Source organism: Sus scrofa, chromosome 14, assembly GCF_000003025.6.
Source record: "Sus scrofa isolate TJ Tabasco breed Duroc chromosome 14, Sscrofa11.1, whole genome shotgun sequence".
Classification (NCBI taxonomy): domain Eukaryota; kingdom Metazoa; phylum Chordata; class Mammalia; order Artiodactyla; family Suidae; genus Sus; species Sus scrofa.
Genome location: NC_010456.5, coordinates 88914869 through 88932220, shown reverse-complemented (window position 1 = coordinate 88932220; position 17352 = coordinate 88914869). Strand labels below are relative to the sequence as shown.

General features: G+C 49.5%; 1 protein-coding gene across 4 annotated transcripts in view; it reads left to right on the top strand.

Moving 5' to 3' along the window:
- The window catches only part of FRMPD2 (FERM and PDZ domain containing 2), a 118235-nt gene that overhangs the window by 33986 nt on the left and 66897 nt on the right, over window positions 1-17352 (top strand). For all 4 annotated transcript variants that reach the window (XM_021073049.1, XM_021073051.1, XM_021073048.1 and 1 more), the window contains exons 4-12: window positions 370-435; window positions 2816-3007; window positions 4817-4949; window positions 6090-6177; window positions 7151-7277; window positions 9437-9508; window positions 11630-11804; window positions 15640-15790; window positions 16694-16832. In XM_021073049.1, the coding sequence (XP_020928708.1) occupies window positions 370-435; window positions 2816-3007; window positions 4817-4949; window positions 6090-6177; window positions 7151-7277; window positions 9437-9508; window positions 11630-11804; window positions 15640-15790; window positions 16694-16832 (1143 nt within the window). The remainder of the gene's footprint in view (window positions 1-369; window positions 436-2815; window positions 3008-4816; window positions 4950-6089; window positions 6178-7150; window positions 7278-9436; window positions 9509-11629; window positions 11805-15639; window positions 15791-16693; window positions 16833-17352) is intronic.

The following is a 17352-nucleotide window of genomic DNA, read 5'->3' as shown; positions in this document are numbered from 1 at the left end:
TTGTCTTTATGCTTGTGGCCTCATGGTCATTATATGGCTTCCATGATTCTATACATCACATCATCATTCAAGATAGAAACAAGGGGGAAAGGATGGGACCAGCCACATGTGTTCCTATAGACAGTAATGAACAAACTTTCTCAGAAGCTCCCTGACATACTTCACATCTTTCACAAAAACAGAGTGTCATGGTCACTGAGGCTTTCAGCCTCTAGAGTAGGACCTGCAAAGTTTAAGGGAATTGCAAATGCTTGTTAGGCTAACTAGCCAACGGTGTCTGTCACACATGGAAGTGAAATGCGTTCTGTTTATAGGATCACGGAATAACAGAGACAACAAATCTAATCATGTGCTTTTTTTCTTGGGCAGATGCACGTCTATTCTCTGGGAATGACCCTCTACTGGTCAGCAGGGTTTCATGTTCCACCAAATCAGGTCTGTGAACCAGATACTCAAAGTCCTTGCCAGGTCATGTCTTTGGATTTTTTTAGCTTTTTTTTTTTTTCCTCCCAAGGCAAGGACCACATCTGTTGAGCTATGGGCCACCACTCTGTCCTCCTAGATTAGGAAGAATTGCCAATTAATTAAAGAACTGCTCTTGCTGAGTCCAAAACCTAGGATCCTACTCAGTATGACACTCCACGTGGCCACAATTTGGGATTGCCAAGCAAGATAAGACTTATTTGGGAGTTCCTGTTGTGGCGCATCCAAAACAATCTAACTAGGATCCATGAGGACCCAGGTTCGAACCCTGGCCTCCCTCAGTGGGTCGGAGATCCAGTGTTGCCTTGAGCTGTGGTGTAGGTCACAGACATGACTCAGATCCTGGATTGCTGTGGCTGTGATGTAGGCTGGCAGCTGTAGCTGTGATTCGACCCCCAGACTGGGAACTTCCATGTGTCATTCGTTCAGCCCTAAAAAACAGAAAAAAAAAAAAAAAAAAAGATAAGACCTATTTGTCACTCCAGGCCGAAGGAAGTAGGAAGCTGGAGGATTTTACAGATACTGAAGATACCGGTTTATAAAACAGGCTTTAAAGCAGCCCTTCCTAAAGTGAGGTGCTTCTCTGAAAAAGGGTTCTGTGCTCATTCAATGTGGGGCAAAGTTCCCTACAATGCCTTCTTCTTAAAGGTTTTTCTGAGTAGTTTATTAAAGGCTGCAAAGGCTGAAATTGAAAGTGCAGAAATTTTACACTTTATCATAGCTTTTTACAAAATTTTTGGCTACAGAATGCATGTGTGCGTGTGCACGCCTGTGTAAATTTTCATCTGACACTGTACAAATTCCACAGGAACCAGTGTAACAAGAACACATGCTGGAAAACTTTGCCCAGCCTATTGGCTTTCTTTCTTTCCTCCCTCCTTCTGTCCCTTCCTTCCGTCTCCCCTTTGCTCCCTCCAATTCGATATCCCAGTGCTTCCAGTGTTCTTTCTAAAACACTGGTTGCATCCTTCTCCTGTGGAATCTTTGACAGCCCCCCCACTCCCCACAGGGTTGTGTTCCACTTCTCAGCAGGACAACCAGAGACCAGAACTGGTCCTACTTGTGGCCCTGGTTCCTCTCTGGTAATCTGCCATATCAGGGCTGGCTGTGTGGCCTGTGTAACAGCACAGGGCTCTGAACTTACAAGGGCCCCATACTTGATTTGATGCTCTGTGTTCAAGTTCTTAACAAGTTGAACAAGGGCCCTGCATGGTCCCTTTGCCCTGGGCCTGGTCCTGCCCACAGCCCCCTTCCTTCCAGACACATGCCAGCCTTTGCCCACACAGCTCCCTCCATCTGTGGCTCACTTGCCTACCTTTCTCCTGGTCAACCCCAATGTGCCTTTTGAGATTTAGTTCAAGTTCTTTCCCCAGCTCCTTCCTCCCTCCCCAGGCTGGGCTAGGCCCCTTCCTCTGTGTTTTGACCATGTCCTGTACTCCCTAAGACCAGACTCCTTATCACCCTGCAATGTCCTTGTCTCTTGAAGTGTCTGTCTTTCTTATTAGATTGTGCACCTCTTGAAGGCAGGGACTGTCTTCCACCTTAAATCTCAAGTAGCTGTGCTGGCCCAGGCACAGAAGAGGCTCTCTGATGTACTCTGTGAGGGCAGGACTCAGTAGCCTGGTTACATATGAAGATAAGAATTCACACCTAGTGTTATATGGCAGGAAACGGCAGTGCAACCTTCATCTGCAAAATGGCTTGCAGTAGTGGTGGGCATGAGAAAATGCCTGATTGTGGGTCTGCATTTGAGACCTCCCCTGTATAAATGGTGGCCATTTAAAAGCAGAGGGAAGCATTTAATAAAATACCTATTTTTTCTTTTGCTTGATGTGTACATGTGACATACAGTTCATCCAGCAATTATGAACCTTATGCTGACCCCTAGAGATTCCAAAGTGAAAAAGCTACAGTCTTTATGCTCTTGGAGCTCACATTCTAGGGGAAAAGGTGCCAGGGAGACCCACCTAAATAATTTGAGAAAATGACAGGTGCCCAGGTGAATGTGAGTTAAAGGCTGATCCTGGTTTGATCTGGGTGCTTGGCACAGGTGGAAATCTATTTTATCAAGGACCTGTGTTTCCAAGCCCACGTTTGGGCTCCCCCGGCGCTAAAGGGCATTCCAGATTAGAAAGCAGCAAACTACATACAGCAGGTGCAGAGATAATGGCTTTGCATTTTGTGGCCTCAGTGATAAACTCTGCAGAAAGAGTGGGCACCTGCCTAGTTCATGAGAACATCTGTCCTCAGTGGTCCCACGGCAACCTGACAGGGCACTGGCCTCAGTGGCCATGGCTCTGCAGGCTTCTCATGCCGCTGCCCTGCTCTCCAGCCCCTGCAGCTCCGAGAGCCTCTCCACTCCATTCTGCTGACCATGTGCGAGGACCAGTCCAGCCGGCGGCTGCCGCTGCAGTCGGTCCTGGAAGCTTGTCGGATTCATTGGGAAGAAGTGGCAGTGGACTCTGCCTCCGCCAGTCTCCACGTCAGACAGCTGGTCGGCTTGGTCCTGGGCACCATCTCTGAGGTCAGTGTAGATTTGAGCTTTCCAACCCAGGGGTTGCTCGCTAACCAGGTGTGGCTGCTGAAGTTCAAATTAGCTAAGTTAGGAGTTCTCATTGTGGCTCAGCAGTAACAAACCCGACTGGGATCCATGAGGACATGGGTTCGATCCCTGGCCTTGCACAGTGGGTTAAGGATCCAGTGTTGCCGTGAGCTGGGTTTGGAACACAGACCTGGCTTGAATCTGGCATTATGGCTGTGGTGTAGGTCAGCGGCTGCAGCTCTGATTAGACCCCCCCCAGCCTGGGAACTTCCATATGCCATGGGTGTGGCCCTAAAAAGCAAAAACAAAAACAAAAACAAAACCCAACAAATTAGCTAAGTACAGTTCATGGACAGGAAGTAAAACATTCAGTTCTCAGTCACACATACCACACTTAGGTGCTCAGTAGCCACCTATAGCTGGTGAGGACCGTGCTGGACAGGGACAATCTAGAACATTCCTGTTATTGCAATTCTACTAGGCAGCACATTTGGGAGAGCCTAGATTTCTAATGTGGCGGAGACCCTTGGGGTCTTTGAAAGAGTCTCTTTGACACCTTCCCTGACTGTGCCTACATGGTCCCTGGCTGCTCCCTCTTTTCTGCTATCTCGTGCCTTCAGAGAGTCCCCTTGTTGTGCTTGTCATCCTGTGCCGTTGCTGCCCTGTGCACTTGCTGCCCTGTGCACTTGCCATTGCCTGGCAAGGGGCCTAGCACATAGCAAGCATTTGGCTTAGGCTGGGTTTCCTTGAAACAAAGCCAGAGATGGGCATAGTTATTGGAGGTGTGCTCCCAGGAGAGGGAGTGATGGAAGGATGGGGGAGAAGCTGAGTAAGGAGGTGGTCTCAGGGGGAGACAGCCCCAGCATGATCCCACAAGGAGCTCCAGAGCAGGGGATGGCACTAGCCTTGGTCCCCCTTGAAGACAGGACAGAACTGGGACTTGGGTGAGGTGGGTGAGGTGCTGGGTGAGCAACACTGCATTTGTCCAGGGGGCAGGTTGGAGAATTGAGACCACAGGGGCCATGTGGCTGGAGAGGAGGGGATGGCGGGGGGCAGGGGTGCTGCCTATAGTCAGTCAGAAAATGCCTCTGCCATCCTGTCCTCCTTCTTGGACCCCTTCTCCCTTGGCATATAAGCATATTGCTCCTATTCATTGAGGATTTGACGGGGAAAGAACGTTCTATTTATTTGAAAGGCACTGGTGCCTACCATCCATTGGTGTGTCATTGTCCCTGATGGAACTGTGATGATCTGCAGCATTGCCATCAGGGAATCAAAAAGTGATCTCCATCAATTATTTGACACTCACTGAGACACTGAACTAGGAAAGCTACAAGGGTGCATAACGCACACACTCAAGTTGGGGGAGACAGACGAGCAAGCAAACTTGCTATAATGTGGTGTAATAGAGGTGGGATGCGAGTAAATGATGCGGGGAGGTAATGAGAGGACAGTATATCAGCCTGGAGGGCAGAGGTGGTGAGGCTTAGCAGTAGGGAGAACGTAGCTCTGGGTCTTAGAGGCACAGGGGAGCTCCTCAGGGAACCCTAGCCAGTGGAGGTGGTGCATGAGCAAAGGCTCAGGTGTGCCTGAGTATGCAGGTGTTGCGGGGGCAGTGGGTGGGTTAACCACTCTAGGGTGTGTGGGTGGTGGGTACGAAACTCATTCTGGTTGCTGCTGTGTTGGAGAGACCCTTCCACACTGACTCAAACTGATAGCTAGTCTGTATGTGCCTACGTAAATATCCCTCTTGACCTTGGGGTGCAGATGAACAATGCACTTGACCTTCAGGTGGAGAGGAGGGCTGTGGAAGAAAGCTCATCGGGGCAGCAGGATAGAAGCTATCTGCTCAGGAACAGGCTGCATCAGGCGAGCTGTGAGACCCGGGCGGTGCGGGACCTGGGGTGTCTGCATCCTTGCAGAGGTGGGTGCAATGCCCTGAGCGTTCCCTGGGTTGGCTGGTGGTACTCACTCTACTGTTTCCTGACCCCACTGGGGCAGAGAAAGCCTGCACAAGACCCACTGTTCCAGGAAGCCCCTGAAGAGAAGGGGCTGAGCTTAGGACATGCCTGTGTCCTGAAGAAAGCTTCATTGGGAATGTAACTTAACAGAGTTCTTTTATCCAATGAAAACTCTTTTTGAGTTTTAACTGTCCAAGGTGATAAAAACAAACTTAAACAAACAACATGAAAGGAAAATTTTCCTTTAATTGATTTTTTTTTTTTTTTTTGTCTTTTTGCTGTTTCTTGGGCTGCTCCCGCGGCATATGGAGGTTCCCAGGCTAGGGGTCAAATCGGAGTGTAGCCTCTGGCCTATGCCAGAGCCACAGCAGCGTGGGATCCAAGCCTCGTCTGCAACCTACACCACAGCTCACGGCAACGCCGGATCGTTAACCCACTGAGCAAGGGCAGGGACCGAACCCGCAACCTCACAGTTCCTAGTCGGATTTGTTCACCACTGCGCCATGACGGGAACTCCCCTTTAATTGATTTTTAAGTGGAGTGAATGGAAAAGCAACTTGTAAAATTTCTAGTTTTTGCTCTAGGTATGTTAGAAGGATGGCTTTTAGAATAACCTTCTAATCTACTGTTCTCTGCTTTTCAACTGAATCTGAGATTTAAAAAAAAAAAAATGAATGTTGGTGTTCCCGCTGGGGCACAGTGACTTAAGGATCTGGCCTTGCCACAGCTGTGATCTAGATTGAAGCTACAGGTCGGATTCAGTCCTGGCCTGGGAACTTCCCTATACCACTGATGCGGCAAAAAAAAAAAAAAAAAAAAAAAAAAAAAAAAAAAAAAAAAAAAAAAAAATTTCTGTCTGTTGGTCCCTGTAACAAAGTACTCTTGGTTATTAGGCTTCATCTTTCCCCCTAAAAACTCCCCCAGCCCTTGTAACTGTTACTTCCATTTTTCACACGAGGAAACAGACTCAGAAGGGTCAAGTAACTTTGTCGATGTCACACAGCTAGTAAGTCCTAATGCTGATAACCGCACCCCAGGTTGCTTAATTCAAGAAAACCATGCCCTTTGCCTCTGCTCGTGCCTCCATCATTCTGTTTGGTTAGTTTCAGGGAGAAGCACAGAAACCCAGAGCTCCCTGGAGCCGGGACTGGGCACCTCAGCACAGAGTCACAGCAGCCTCTCGGTTAACAGGTGAGTAGCCAGGTGTACAGGGCTGTGAACCTGGTGTGGGATGTTGGTATAGGAGCTGCTGGACCCTGCTTCTTTTTTTTTTCTGATTATTAATGAAAAGTTTCTTGCTTTTCCAGAAAAAAGTTGACCCTATTCCATTAGCAGGTGAAAAATCCATATTTAAGCAGATAGGAAGTCAAGGTGATGAGGGGTCTGGTGGCAGCTGCGCTGTCAGGGCATTTTGTCCCCTCTGGGAACCAAGTTTAGGCTCATTTATGGAGCAACATCCTTTCCTATTGTTGTGGTTATCTATTGTCACACGAGGCTGCATCACAAACCATCACCACATGCAGTGGCCAAAAACAGTGATTTATTTAGCTTTTGATATTCTGTGACTTGGGAATTTAGGCTGTGCTCACTTTCATTTTGACATTTTATTTACATACATATTGATTTGTTGTCCCTCCACCGTTCGGCCAAGGGCGGGCTTGATGTCAAATACACATCTGGGGCCTTGATGAGAGGCTGCAAAGTTCATCTCACAAGGCTTTTCTCTCTGTTTAAAACTCTACTTTCTATTTTTCCAATGAAAATAGCTTTTTTTCCCTCTTCTGATTCCATAAACAGTGTGTGTATATAGATAAAACATTTTGAACAATATATACAACTCTAGGGAGGAAGGTCAGAACCCCCTGCAGCTCCATTGCCTGCTCCTGGGGTCCCAGGGCTTGCCTCCTGAGCACAGTGAGCAGAGGCAGGGCCATGGGGTGGGGAAGAGATGTCCTTGCACCTCTGAGTACCCCCTGTGTCTCTGCAGCCCTAACTTCTCCGGGCCTCAGCTTCCTTATCTGCAAAATGGCTATGATAACTTGTGGGTGAGGGGACAGTGCTGGGCACACCCTGTGGCTGAGCACAGCATGCACATGGGGGCTTTTGCTAGAGGGAAACTGTTTCCACTGTTAATTGTTTCTCCTCTTCTCTGACCACTGGCCAGCGCTCTTCCGGTTGAAGTTCCCCCAGGTCTTCAGGAAGGCCGACGGCTCAGCTCTGGTTCTGCTGTCCAGGAAAACTCAAGGCCGGCAACTCCTTCTCAAAGGGGTTTCCTGCAAAGAAAGGGAAAGGTGAGGGAAGGGGACCGGAGGGCACTCCCAAGGGAGGTGTGAGTGAGGAGCTGACACAGCAGCTGAAAATGGGCAGGGTCCCCCCAGGGGGGCCAGCCTCCCTGGGCTGAGATTTATGGACTGGACTAAAATAATCCTAAACTTGGCAGTTCAGGGCAATAAGTGTTAAGGCATGGTCTTGCTGTAGACGCTGTGTAGGACAGAAAATGGAAGATGCCGGGTCCCACCGATCAGGAAGTTCCTGGCCAATGGGGTAGGGCAGTGGCTGGACAAGGGAGGTTCTAAGAGAGCTGACAAGGTGAATATACTTGGAAGGGGCCTTCTGAACAGGTGATACATGAGAGCAAATGTGTGGGTGGGACAGTCGGGGGAGAGATGCCCCATGCTGGTTTGACATAGGGCAGTAGGGTTTGGACAAGTGTGAGGAGCTGAACTTGTGAGTGGCCAGGCCAGCCTGCCCCAGCCTAGAAGTCCAGGCTGGCAGGAGGGACCAGGTCAGGTGGCCCCAGCTCATGGCTCTGGGGACCCCCGACTCCTGGCAGGTAGGCTGATCTCCGCTGAGGGTCCAGCTTGCTAAGCCTGTGCTGGGGTGAGGTCAGGAGTGGTCCTGGGATGCACCTTCCTTCAGATACAGTCCTGGCACCAGCCGTCAGAGCCACTTGTGGTGTTTAGATAAAAAGCACCCTTTCCTCAATGCACATATTGCCATTAGCTGAAAAATTGCTTTAATAACCACAAAGCCCACAGTGACCTCAGGGATTGGTGCCCTTGGATCTGTGACAAGCCCTTCCTGGGCAGGCTGTTCACTGAGGAGGCTGCCTCTGCCAGGCCTTCTGTCTGAGCATCAGCAACCCTCTGGGAATGTCTGACCCAGGTGCCTCCAGAGGCTTTGTCTATTTGTCTGTTGCTGAAATATGTGCTTAAAGCTGTTCAACAAATTAGAGATGAGCTGAGCCCAGGGTAGGCTCAGGGCCTCCTCCCCTGCGGTCCTGGGCACCACACTCCCCTCCAGCCACTGCTGCCCTCCAAGGCCATTATCAAGTCCTGAGGAACTTAGGGCAGGGGCAGACATGGCATCAGGGAGGCCTTGTTCACCTTCTTTGACTTTCCTTCAGGATCACTCACTAAAGACACTTCTGCTGGGGACTCTCTCAGGATACAAGTCACTCCCTTGCTGGACTTTTGGCCTCTTGGGACAGAAGTCCTGCTGGGGACGCTTGGGGGACACATTAGAAGGCCCACATTAGAAGTAAATCCACCGGTGTTAGATTTGGGTGAGGTTCTTAACCTCTTGGAGCCTGGACTTCCTACAAAATGGGCTGAGAGTATGCACCCCACAGGATGATGACTACGTCTGAATAATGAAGCATTTCCTGGGTCACAAGTATGATTAAAAACATGAAGCGTCATGAAATTGACAATAGCTGTCCCTATGTGCTACTGATTCATCATCCAGAGCTGGGGAAATGTTTCATCTCATTGAAATCTAAAAATATTGTATGTGTGTGTGTCTGTGTGTTTAGGGCTGCACCTTCAGCATATGGAAGTTCCCAGGCTAGGGTTGAATCGGAGCCGCAGCCGCCAGCCTACACTACAGCCACAGCAACACGGGATCTGAGCTGCGTCTGTGACCTAAACCACAACTTACAGCAACACAGGATCTTTAACCCACTGAGCGAGGCCAGGGATCAAATCCACATCCTCATGGATCCTAGTCAGGTTTGTTAACCGCTGACCCATGATGGGAATTCCTAAAAATATTTTGTTTTCAAAAAGTCTTATTGCACATAATATATATTTGTACTTTATGATGTGTTTTATAATTTTGGTACCCACAAGAGATGATGTAATGATGCAGGAAACATGAAACTTAGAATGAAGTGGAAACCCAGCTGAAGATATAGAGTATCCCCAGAACTACAGCCACTTGTAAGACATCGGCTCTTAGATGCTCTGAGATGCCCAGCCTATCCAGGGCCTCAGCCCAGTCCAGCCCCATTTCAATAAAACCTGCTTCCTGCTGCCTCTGAGGACGGGAGGCCTGGTAGCAGATGGCGAATGGTGAGGCCACCGGGGAAGCCCTGTTCTGGAACTGGGGGCCCAGCCCCATGGAAAGTGACTTTTCTTCTCTACCTTGTGTGACTTGCGTCTTTCCTCAGTTCTCCAGGCCGGAGTTTGCCCTGCTGGCTGGAGAGGCCCCAGTGACCCTGCATCTGCCTGGATCCATTGTGGTAACTGCTGGATTAGACAGGGCAAGGCTGGAAGATGGAGAAGGAAGCGGCCAGCTGGGCAGGCCCTGGGGTCTCAGGCTGGGAGGGTCCCCGGGGCTCACTCTCACCTCCAGACATCTACCAGTCCTCGCCAAGTCACAGTCTTGCTTTATGTCTCTTTTACCATCCCTCTTTCCCTTTACAAGGAGTGACTTCTGGTGAGGTCCTGCTCCTCCTTCCAGACTAGGTCAGCTCTCATATCCTTGTTCAGTCAGGAGATATTGCTGGAGCCCCTAGTAGGTGCCAGACACTCCTCCAGATCCCAGATCTCTGATATGAACAAAACAGAGTCCTTTACACATGGAACTTGTATTCTAGCATGTAGGTGTTTGTCTGTTTTCTGGGGAGGAAAAGTCAGTCTTCTTTCCCTTGGCTCTGCTGCCCCAAGGGACCTGGATTGGGGGGTGAGTGGCAGGCTTGTCCCTCCCAAAGCCCAAGGAAAGAGCTTTGGTGCTGCCGGCCCAGAGTAGAGACAACTGCTGCCATGCCTTGTCCGGAGAGACCCTGGGGAGTGTGTGCCTGTCTGGGGGGACCCTTCCTGAACCAGCCCTCTGCAGAGGAGGGGAGGGATGGTGGAATATGAGCTGACAGCTGCCCTGGGTGGAGGGTGGCAGAGGTTGCAGGGTAGGCAGGGGAAGGGGGAGACCTGATGGGGCCTGGGTCACCAGGCAACAGAGGCCTTGGCGGCCAGAACCCCTAACCAGAGGTGGGGAGGCAGAACCACTGTGAACTGAAGCTCCTCGTTCATGCTCCCGTGGTGTGTCACTTAGAAAACACACATTCAAAAATACAATTATCACAGATTTCAAGAGGGCAACTGCAGAGCATTTAATCCAAGTGCAGGTGCCTCGGAGCACCTTCCGTACCCCTCTTTCTTTCTCTCTGGCTTGCACACATACTTTCAAACATACTTCCTACCCAGGTGACACAGGTGTGCAGGATGGGCAGGAACCAGAGGGCTCAGAGTGTGCCATGGATCATAGGTCAGCTCAGCCTAGGATCATGGGAGAGCCCCCTCCCACAGGATCTCAGACCTGCACTGGCTCCCAGAGTATGAGGCTGCCCCTTGGGTGTAGGAGGGTCATTGTGTGATGGCGGGCATGGTCTCAATGACACTAAAGTTACCTGCAATGCCTTCCGCGACAGTCCTTTAATGAGGACATGCTGGGAAGGTCTGGGCCAGGCCCCAGGCTAGGCTTAGGTCACAGGGATATTCCCCTGTCCTTAGGGAGACTGGGGCCCTGAGCACAAGATGCCATGGGAGCAGAGAAGGAGGGGGGCCGGCTCAACCTTCCAGGCCACAGACAAGAGGTCCTGAGCCTGACCTGGGAACCTGGTGGGAATTTGCCATGTGGGGGTGGAGGGGAAGAACATTCCAGGTGGAAGGCACTGTGTACAGAGATGCAGGCAACAAGCTTGCATGGTGGCAGAATGATGGGCCCTTCTGGGCAGCTAAGCCGAGGCAACAGTGGTTGGGGTGGGGCTGCGGTGGCAGATGACTCTGGAATTAATCTGAGCTGGGTGAAGAGACAGAAGGCAGACACTGCCCCACATCTTTAGATGTGGCTCTGCTGATCAATTTCTGAGTTCCCAGGAATCCCCTAAGCTCCGCCCTCTCACTTCCTTGGATCCATGCCCACCAAGTTCTCTCTGTTGTGCTCTGTGAAAGGAGGCTTGGCATCAGGTTGTCCAACACTCCTTGGGGTGTACGATTCATCCACCTGGCCCTGGGAAGTCCTTTCATGAAGCAGAGCCCAAGGGGGCAGCCAAGACTCCTGCAGGGGAGAGACATCTGTTACACCTGCCGCCCCAGCCTTCCTGGTCCCTGCAGAGCCTGGCAGAGAGCATGGATTTGAGTCTGGTTCTGCCTTTTACTAACTGTAAAACTCTGAGCAAATCCCTTACCATCTCTGAGCCTTGTTTCTCATGGGGTGAGTAGGAATCATAAATGTACTCTGTCTTAGGGTTGTATGTCAGTTCAGCGAGATGATGCCTATAAAGTGCTTAGCATGGAAGTGAGCCCAGGGTAAAGACTGAAGGTCTTGTAATTTTTGTTACAATTTATACTGTTCTTGTTTTCAGACCAAAAAAGGGAAATCCTATTTGGCTCTCAGAGACCTCTGCGTGGTGCTGCTGAGTGGGCAGTGCCTGGAGGTAAAATGTGACATCACATCGACAGCAGGAGCCATCTTCAATGCTGTCGCATCCTTTGCCAACCTTCGGGAGCTCACCTACTTTGGCTTGGCTTACATGAAGGGTAAGTGTCTTCCGGGTAGCTCACAGGTGACCTGGTACCTCGAGTAACCCAGGTGTCTATGTACCTGAGCACTATTCCTTCTAACAAGACTGCTCAAGACTGGGATGCTTCACCTTGCACACCTTGACCTTAGCCAGCATGTCAAGTCCTCATGTGCAGACTGTCAAGTAAGTGCAGAGGATGGTGAGGAAACAGTGTGTGTAAGATGTTGTGGCTTCTGTGGTTTGCTGGGTCTGGCTGCCCAATCTCAGTGCCTTGAGGTTAGATGAGCAAATATGAGAAACATTTCCATCTGGGTGGAAAAACTGTATGGCAGTTCCTCAAAAAAAAAAAAAAAAATTACAGCCAAGGAGTTCCTGTTGTGGCTCAGTGGTTAACATACCCAACTAGTAACCATGAGGATGCTGGTTCCATCCCCAGCCTTGCTCAGTGGGTTAACGATCCAGCGTTGCTGTGAGCTGTGGTGTAGTTTGCAGATGTGGCTTGGATCCTGTGTTGCTGTGGCTGTGGCGCAGGCCAACAGCTACAGTGCCGATTCAACCCCTAGCCTAGGAATCTCTGTATGCCGTGGGTGCAGCCCCAAAAAGACAAAAAAAAAAAAAAAAATTACAGCCAAATCTACCCTATGATCCACTACTTCCAAGTTGACATTCCTAACCAAAATAATTGAAAGCAAGGTCTCTCAGAGATATTTGTAGGTTTATGTTCATAGCAGTATTATTCATAGTAGCTAAAAAAAAAAAAAAAAATGGAAGCAACCCAAGTGTCTATTGATGGATGAATAGATAAGCAAAATGTGTATGTATGTAATAATAATGAATAATGGAATAGTATTCAACCTCAACAAGAAAGGACATTCCGACATATGCTACAATATAGATGAACCTTGAGTACATTGTGCCAAGTGAAATAAACCAGTTGCAAGAAGACAGATACTGGATGGTCCCACTCATGTGAGGTACCTAGAGTAGTCAAATTCAGAGGGACAGAAAGTAGAGTGGGGGTTGCCGGGACTGGGGTGGGGGGAGGAGGAGGAAATGGGAGTTATTATTTAATGCATATAGAGCTGCAGTTTTGCAAGATGAGGAAGTTCTGGAGGTGGGTGATGGTGATGGTTGCACAACAATGTGAATAGACGTAACTGTTGAACTCTACACTTAACTATGGTTAAGAAGGTGATTTTTACGTTGTGTGTATTTTATCACAATAACAATGTTTAAAAATGTTCTTGGAGTTCCCGTCATGGCATGGTGGTTAACGAATCCGACTAGAAACCATGAGGTTGCGGGTTTGATCCCTGGCCTCACTCAGTGGGTTAAGAATCGGTGTTGCTGTGAGCTGTGGTGTAGGTTGCAGACGCAGCTCAGATCCTGCGTTGCTGTGGCTCTGGCGTAGGCCAGTGGCTATAGCTCCGATTAGACTCTTAGCCTGGGAACCTCCATATGCTGCAGGTGCAGCCCTGGAAAAAGACCAAAAAAAAAAAAAAAAAGTTCTTCATCTAACCAAACAGGACCAATCAGAAATCAGCACTCGCACCCCAGGAGCCTAAGTTAAGAATCCACTCTGAACGTCCCCCAAAAAGGGTTTTTTACACCTTCCTACCTCTGCCCTTTTGTTTAGGGACTCTTCCATCCACTGCAAATATCCCCTTGGTGTAGTTGAAGCTCTTTAACCTCCATGTGGAGGAATGGAAAGGAGGCTGAGCTGAGATCCTATAGGTCTTCAGGTTAAATCCCGGCTCTACCAGCCCTCCTTGCTAGGTGTCATATCTCCACGTTCCTCTGTTCTCCCATCCCTCATGAGACCGTTGTAGGATCACTCAGCTTGCCATGGTGGTTAGAGGGCATCCTTACTTCCCACGGTTCTCAGCAGACCTCTAAAAGATTCCTCTCCCAAGTGAAAAGATCAGCCATTATATGCTTTGATGTGATCTGTTGATGTTTGCTCAATCTTTGGTCAGGAGTAAACTGAAGAATCTTTAGGAAATATTGTATTTTTATTATATCTAACATGCAATCCTAATAAAACCAGTGTGCTTTTATTAGGAACTGGGAAGACAACCTTAAGGCTTCCCCTCAACTTTCTCCTCCTGGTCAGGTGCCTACTCCCTGGACCCTTCCCATGTGGACATTCTAGAGCTACTTAGCTGGGGCCTCCTGGGTAAATTACTCTATAGTGGCCAGTCTGGGGTTTGGATATAAATCCATTTGGGAAGGTTTGCCAGCCAAACTGTAATGGGGACCTGCCCATGCCTTGGGGAGAAAGGTGAATCAGAGTGGGGAGTCAGATTCAGCAGCCAGGGCTGGGGGCACAGGGGGCAGAGGTCTGGGCACCGTGTGGTGACACCTATTTGAACCACTCTGGACACCTCCTTCCCTCTCCCTCTCCCCAGCGTGAAGATGCCTTTGGAAGAAAAGGCTGGTTACCTGTTTAAAAGCTCTACCTTTTGAAACTTGGCATGACCCCCGTGCCCAGGCCACCTGGTACAAAGAGGGCCTCTGCACTGAGAGGGCAGAGCATGGCGAAGGGTGTGGGGCAGAGCAGGTGTTTAAAAATGGGGCAGACCTGCAGCCATCCAGGGGGAGTGGCCAAGGGCAGGAGGTGAGGCTCAAGCTTTGCCTTGAAGGGCGCAGGGGGTGGAGGTGGGGCTGCCAGTGGCTCAGGCTGACAGCTTCCCTCCCAGAGATGCTAGAGGACAACCCCAACCGGATTTGAAGTACTGAGCTTGGGTTGGTGGAGTGTTACAGCTGGCCGCACTCAGGTCAGAAGACAAAGGTGACTCCCGCTTATGCCCTGTCTCAGTCTTCTCGAGCTGCTCTAACAAAATGCCACAGACTGGGTGGCTTACATGGCAGACATTTATTTCTCAGAGTTCTGGAAGCTCAGAAGCCCACCATCTGGCTTTGAGCGTGGTCATGTCCTTGGGGAGGGCCCTCCTCCTGGCCTATTGACAGCTACCGTCTCAGTGTCCTCACATGGCGGAGAGAGCCAACCCCGGTCTCTTCCTCTTTTTACTACCCACATCCCCTCATCTAACTCTAATTCCCTCCCAAAGGTCTCACCTCCCAATATCATCACGAGTGTTGGGGGATAGGGATTCAATATATGAATTCTCGGGGGAGATAAACATTCAGTCCCTAACATAATGACTGGGGAGACTTGGGGGTGGTCTGGTTGAAGCAGAGTGCTAGGCCCATGGCAGAAATGGAATACATACTCATCTCTCTCTCTCTCTCTCTCTTTTTTTTTTGTCTTTTTAGGGCCACATCCGAGGCATAGGGAGGTTCCCAGGCTAGGGGTGCACCCAGAGCTGCAGCCGCCGGCCTACACCAGAGCCACAGTAACATGGGATTGGAGCTGTGTCTGCGACCTACACCACAGCTCATGCCAACGCCGTATCCTTAACCCACTGAGTGAGGCCAGGGATCGAACCCAAGTCCTCATGGATGCTAGTTGGGTTCGCTAACCACTGAGCCATGACAGGAACTCCAGTATCTCTCTCTCTCTCTCTTTTTTTTTTTAATTTTATCTCTGTAAGATGGTCGGTGGAAGGCAGATACCACGTGACATCTTCTGTACGATAAATAGTCATATTTTCTCCCCTAGGTGCTAGTTTCTCTTCCTTGACACTCTCCTCTTCGTCTCCTCCTCTCAGCCCCTCATGGACCCAACAAAGATCCTGTGGCACTAGGCATCCAGAGGACTTGCTTCCTGTGCTCTCCTGTACTCAGTCGGCTCTTGTCTGACCCTCTGGGCAGAGCTCAGGGCTGTGCATCTGAGCGGTGGTGCTTGCTAGTTTGCTTTTCCCTCTAAACACACCCTACTTCCATTTCAGACAGAGAATTCTTCTTTCTGGACGCTGAAACCAGGTTGTGCAAAATAGCCCCTGAAGACTGGAGTGAGCAGCCCCAGAAGAATAGCTCCCTGAACACCTTCAAGCTCTTTCTGAGAATAAAGTTCTTTGTCAGTCACTACGCGCTGCTTCAGTGAGTGCTGCAAACTTCTTGGTTTGTCCCTTAAGGCGTTTATGAGTGTCCAGACTGACATTACAGATAATGAGTGGGCAAGTGCTTTGCAAACTAAAGTGGGTTATAGGAATTCCCGTTGTGGCTCAGTGGTAACTTACCAGACTCATATCTGTAAAGATGTGGATTTGATCCCCAGCCATGCTCAGTGGGTCAAGGATCAGGCATTGTGGTGAGCTGCGGTGTAGGTTGAAGACACGGATTGGATCCTGTGTTGCTGTGGCTGTGGCATAGGCCAGCAGCTGTAGCTCCCATTTGCCTCCAGCCTGGGAACTGCTATATGCCAAGGGTGTGGCCATAAAAAGAAAAAAAAATGGGGTTATAAATAACAACACTTACTCTGGTGGAGCTGCTGTTGATTGGATTCCAACACAACAGAAAAGGGGGGAAAGTCAGTTTGGGGGACAGGCTCTGGTCAAAATGAGAATATGCCTTTTTGTTTCAAAACATACCCTAGTCAAGGTCATGTTCTCTCTCCTCTGACCCCAACATGCCCTGCCCCCGGCAGCCCAGTGATGAGGGTTGGAGAAGAGGGTCACGGCTTTAGGTTGAATCACTGTCTCTATTCCTTCATTTGCTAGAAACAGCATCTAACTGAATATCAGTTTCTCTCACTTGAACCAGAGCAACAGACATCTCTATGGGTGTCGTGTGAAGTGACTAGCACAGAGTAGCTCTGAACAAGTGACAGGAGGCATGGAGCAGATGAAGGAGACCTTACTGGCATTGCCCTCTGGGTTCTCTTGACTTGTGTCTTGTCTTCTCTCCTTGTCCTGCTCCCCAGACTCAGAAAACCCTCCGGCTCTAGTGTTCGCCCTCCCCCTCAGCATTTCAGTGACATTTATACCTGCATCTCTTTCCCAGGCACAGCTGGACAAGGCATCAGTTTTACCTGCAGCTTCGGAAAGACATCCTGGAGGAGAAGCTGTACTGCAGTGATGAGATGCTGCTGCAGCTGGGGGTCTTCGCCTTGCAGGCTGAGTTTGGCAGTTACCCAGAGGAGGTCGGGATGGAGACCTGGGGCCCTTGGGTGGGGTCACTGGAGAAGCAGTTATGGGACAAAGGGTAGGGAGTCTGCTAGAAATGTGAACACTGAGCCTTTGGGAAGTATTAACACCTGCCACTGAGACTGGGGTAGACCATATCCATCCATCCATCCATCATCCATCCATCCATCCAACAAAGAGCCATCCAAATTTGCTAGGCTCTGGGTGATACAAAGATGAACAAGTCAAATTTATACATTGAAATATCATTCTAATATAAGGTCTCACCTAGAAACAGTAAGTTACTAATTTACTGAGTTCCTGTCATCCCTGGCTTTCAAATATTTTGTACCATGACCCATGACAAAGAATGACAGACATTATCGCCCAACTCACCCATGTGTGTATATGTGACAGAACTGAGGAAGAAGTGTAGGAAATAAGATGCATCCTTTATGTATGTGATACACACTGGTATTTCTTCTATTCTAATTAATTTTAAAATGCTGGGAATGAACCACTAAATTGATTGCATAG